Raw genomic sequence first — 5000 nt, 5'->3', positions numbered from 1 at the left:
CTATCATACTCAAATCAGTCGTCAATGAGGATACACATACTAACTGTCTATCATTAAGAGCTACTCTATTCTCATCCATAGGATCAAAAGATGGTCTGTATTTCATCACTATTTTCTGGGCACTCCAAGAACATATCACAAATAGCTCCTGATCAAGTATCTCCTACTTCATAAAATGACGTGATATTTTTTAAGTACTCTTCTATGTGATGAGATCCTACAGTATTAACTATATTGCAAGAATGTAAGTCAGTTCTTGCTAGCTACTCTACCCAACAGACATGGCTTCTGCCATACTAGTGACAGCTAACTCTACATGTGACTCTTTATGTGGATGATCATTAAACATATTCTCTTCCAGCAGAAACGTCCATGGGATCTATGTAGAGCCCAGCTCACTACTCTAAGTGTTAGTTACCAATTACTTTATGTAAATTAGCATGGAAACTGGCTCCACCTTTTAAAGACCTTCATCAAGTACTTCACTTTCGTTTCTTACAAAGTCCTTCACGCTGCCAATTAGAAATTAACAACGTTCATAAAAGGAAACCAATCCAACACAAAGAATACTTCCTTCAAAACCTACCCTTCAATTTCCTTGTTAATTCACACCAAAGTAACGTGTATACATTAATTGAGTACGATCCAGTTGTGGAATCTCATCCTTGCTTTGAGTCATAAGCCTACTCTAATGTTTTGCTGAACAATGAACCAGTACATTTAAGGTTCAAGCAGAAGTGCAAGTCAAGCCTACAAACTATTATTTGCACTATTATAAAATTGCCACAGTGTATGCTGTACATAAAACTGCCTATCTAGGTACTCATATAAACTTCCTAACTAAACTCTAATTGTCAACAGACATGACAATGGAAGCTCCAACATGCCGTATGCCTTGAAAAGATTTGTACACTTATGATGAGCAACCAAACATATATATACATTTTTTTTACAAATCTGTATATTTTACTTACTCATAAATTGAACAAGTTTCTTCTGTTTAAATATAATTGAATTTTTCATTTCTAAAGGTACTTGGTATGCAGACACAAGGGAGTGGTGCATTGGTATGCTTGTGAGGTATTGCATATCTCTGCATCTTAGTGCAATCAATATGACCTTAAAATTCAGCCACTGTAATAGAAAAATATATTGAGCTGAAAACTGTTTTCTGTTCTTTCTTCCAGCTCAGTTTTTTTCCTCAAAATCAGTCAGGATACTATTCATCACTATGTAGAATCTTACTCTAAAAGCAGAGAGGACATATCTATTTACATTGGTAATGTATGTAAATAAAACCTGGAGGAGAAAAAATCTTAGCTGCAAAGCAAGAGAAAAGTGTCCCAATTGCTCCATAATAAAACCCCATTATCTTTTTTTCTTGATGAATAAATGTGAAAGTGTAAGTGTACAAGTCTTTAAAATTAGAGGTGACAGCAGGTATTTCACATATATTATCACTCAAGAGCCAACATTAGATCTAAAACAGAAATATACAACATAAAATTGTAAAAATGATAACAGACATCAAAAAAGTTCTACTAACAATAACAATTAGTAATCATGATAAAAATTAAAATCCAAACCTCTGGGTTAATCAGTCCTGTTAATCTTACCTTCCTTTTACTTAAAAAAAAAAAAAAAAAAGCATGAATGACCAAGTCTAAATCACCCTGTCACTCGATGGAACTACATCTCTGAACCATTGCTCATTACATAATTACCTAACACCACTGTAGCTACAAATTCAATGAACTCAAATATCTCAAGAAAATAACAGTACTAGCACCTGAGAACCTGTGTTTATAAAGGCAAGAAACGTATCTGCTTTACACATGATAGGATTCCGGACATCTGAATTTTCAATGGCTTCAGGTATATTTCCACACTGACTGTTCTTTTTTTTCCCATACCAATCTCTATTTTTTTACTATCTCCCTTAGATATGAACTCTATTGATAAATTGACAAAACCTCAAAACAATACCAGGCACAAGAAAAAAGGAAAGAAAAAAGAAATGAAGTGACCTGCTGGTAAACTCTAATTACTTCCATCTGTCCTGCATACAGTACATGCTGATCTTAAAACAGACTCTGCCTAATGACTTTCTTCCTGTCCTGGAAGACCTCAATTAGTCTTCCTGAACAGATGAAAACTTCAAGCTACACATTTACTGTCACCTCTGGTGTGTGCAAACTACAGCACATACACAAAAGTCTATGTCCATCTACGTTACTGCTATCAAGGCTGTGCAGGGGGCAGGTGTCAACAACTTCACAGGCTAGTACAGGTTTAACTTTAAATACACTAATGATATGTATCATCAGATACATGAACATATTAATCAGAGCTATTTATAAGTAAATCCTTTCCTACTGCATAAATAAATATTCTGGTAATAAATACAAAACACTATTAATTTGCATCCATTATCCACTAGAAAGGAAAACTGAAGCATTCTCAAAAATCTATTGCTACTATAGCTTACAGTACACAGGACCCTGAAGCATCGCATTAGATTAAATAATCTAAAAAAGTAATATCTCATTAACATGGTTTAATAATGACCATGTCTGCCAGTAATTCTTACAACACTTAGCCATATTCTTAGTCAAAAAGAAGTGATGATCAAATTTACTTTGTCAGTAGCTACCTTTATGGATAGGCACCCAGTGAGAAATACATGAATATATAAACTAACCCTGTAACCTTTATACTTTTTCTGATAACCTTTTATAATTTGCAATTTTCAAAGAATGTCTTAAAGATGTTCTATTTATATGAATATATTCTTTTTTTGGCAGAAAAATATTTTTAATCTGTCAGCATTTCATAAAACTTTATCTTACATTAACGTAACTAATCACAAAGTACAGAAACATTTCCACTATACATATATTATTCCTGAAAATAGAAACAAAAACTCAATGAAAAACATCACAGAATGTAGTACATGACAAGTTACAGCAATACTGTCTTCTAGTGATGGACAGGATATCATTGACAATGAATATGGCTAACTGTGCCCACTGCTTGTTATTCAAAAGATGTGGGTCATTTCATAAGGGCTGTTCCTCCACTGGGTTCCATAAAATGTAAACAGCAGTGAATGTTGGCTAGTCCAACTAAGTGCCCCAAGTATTTGTGAACTTTATTGAGTATGGGTGATGTAATGAAGGAAATTAATTGTGAGCATGTGATATCTGTGTTTCAAAAACCTGTGTTTCATACCACAAAAGCAACATAACATGTTAAAATACTCCAATAACCTCTTTCTAAGGTGTCGTTACTATCAGGGATGACTATCTAGAACCATTATTTACAGAGCAAGAGGATGGCACTATTTTACAATGCCAGACTATAAGATTCTTGGGGGATCAAATAATGACAAATCCCAAAAAAGTGATTGAAGTAAAAACTTTTAAATACATTTTAACAATGTCTGAACATTTAAAAATAAATTAGATAAATAAATAACGATAAAAACAACTGGAAGACCTCCACACATAATCTCAACACTAGAAGTGCATATGTAATAATACTGTGCGCAAAACAATATTAATCAGTGAGATCAAACTACAAATTCCTAATGGAATGTTAAAATGCTGATCATCAAATCATTTATCAACATAGGTCATTGAGAATAAAATTTGGTAAACTGAACTACCATCTAAGAAGTACTGCATATTTAGCATAAAACAAAAATAGTACCCTATCAGCTGCACAAACAGCATCGTGTAAATCATCTAAAAAGTCGAATTGGACGAATCTTTCACTTTTAGCATGAGTTGACTAAATACCAATCTAACTTTAGTCTAATTTTGATTACAAGTTTTCTCCAGGGATGACCTGTTGTCAATAATAAAAGGTACTTACCAATATCTAAAAAAAAAAAAAAGCCACTACCAATGAAGTACCCTTTTCAAAGCTGAATTATCCGTGTTTTGCAGTTTTGCTTCTTTTCTGTCAATACTGGGTCATCTTCAAGCTGCCTTTGGCGTTGGGCACGTAAACGCCGGGGGTCAAAGTTTGCTCCAATGCTCTGCATTCCTCTTGCAAGACGTCCAGCACCTGGTGCTAAGCTTTGGACACCTCTTGCCAGCACAGAGAAAGGAGCCAACACAGCTTCTTTGTTGAGTGCAGACAGTGGTGAAAGAGGGTTTGAGTGGTCCCCTGCATTTAGGGCTGTTGACTGTGTGGACGTTCCACCAATATGTCCCTCTGAATGGCTTGAGGGAAGATGCAGCTGCAGATTTGTGGCAGATGATGCTCTTAAAACACCCGCATCCCTCTCATCTCGAACATCCACTTCATCTGAAGAATGAGAGATCTTCCTAACCCTCTGCATCAACAGGGAAGGTGAGAGACCTCCCAGAGTGGGCGTGATAGCAGGTGTATTGTTCTTGTCTACAGTCCCACTCACTAATATCTCTGGGGTTGGCGAACGATTGGCCGAAACACCGGGAATGCTGCTTCTTCCTAAGAGGTTGCCATGCAGGATGGCCGAGTCACTGTGGCACCTGGCAATAGGAGGTGAAGGATACCGTGGTGGTGGGGAGGGCGGACCCATTAAGCTAGAGGCCAACACACCACAAGAGGCCAGGTAAGTTTCATTTCCACCCATTTGTATCATCACGTCACTCCCATTCTGTACAGATACCGTTGGTTTCTGCAAAAGGTAACAGGCGAAGAGAAAATTATTAAATAAAAAGAAATAATGCTTGTTTATTCTTTTTGTATTGAATGCAATCACTGTTTCAGGTTTCTTCATTCTCAAATAGATCACCTGGAAGTAGAAAGTTGAAGCAGCTGGGAGAACGGTTGGATGACTTGCTCTTTTCATTCGTAAACTGGCCATTGGGTTCAGCTTTGCCAGGCCTGACGTCATGTTGCTAAATGCACGTGTTCCTGTGCAGGAATTGGGGGAGAATTTCAAATATGAAATTACAAGTGAATAAACATCTTTATTACCAAGATGAAATAGCAAATTTCAGAAACTT

General features: G+C 36.1%; 1 protein-coding gene across 2 annotated transcripts in view; it reads right to left on the bottom strand.

Annotated features, from left to right (window-relative positions):
- Positions 1-5000, bottom strand: part of sp3 (phosphatidylinositide phosphatase spermathreecae) — a 40633-nt gene that overhangs the window by 1786 nt on the left and 33847 nt on the right. For both annotated transcript variants that reach the window (XM_086548783.1, XM_086548784.1), the window contains 2 exons: positions 4787-4908; positions 1-4669 (listed from right to left, as the gene is read on the bottom strand). The exon at positions 1-4669 is cut by the window's left edge and continues 1786 nt beyond it. In XM_086548783.1, coding sequence (XP_086404909.1) covers positions 3923-4669; positions 4787-4908 — 869 coding nt within the window. In that variant the 3' untranslated portion in view covers positions 1-3922. The remainder of the gene's footprint in view (positions 4670-4786; positions 4909-5000) is intronic.

The sequence above is a fragment of the Penaeus japonicus genome, unplaced genomic scaffold, assembly GCF_977035675.1.
Source record: "Penaeus japonicus unplaced genomic scaffold, GWHDUDI00000001_assembly GWHDUDI00000021, whole genome shotgun sequence".
NCBI classification, from domain to species: Eukaryota; Metazoa; Arthropoda; class Malacostraca; order Decapoda; family Penaeidae; genus Penaeus; species Penaeus japonicus.
Note: the sequence above shows the minus strand (reverse complement) of the source record. Positions and strands in the feature narration are given on the sequence as shown.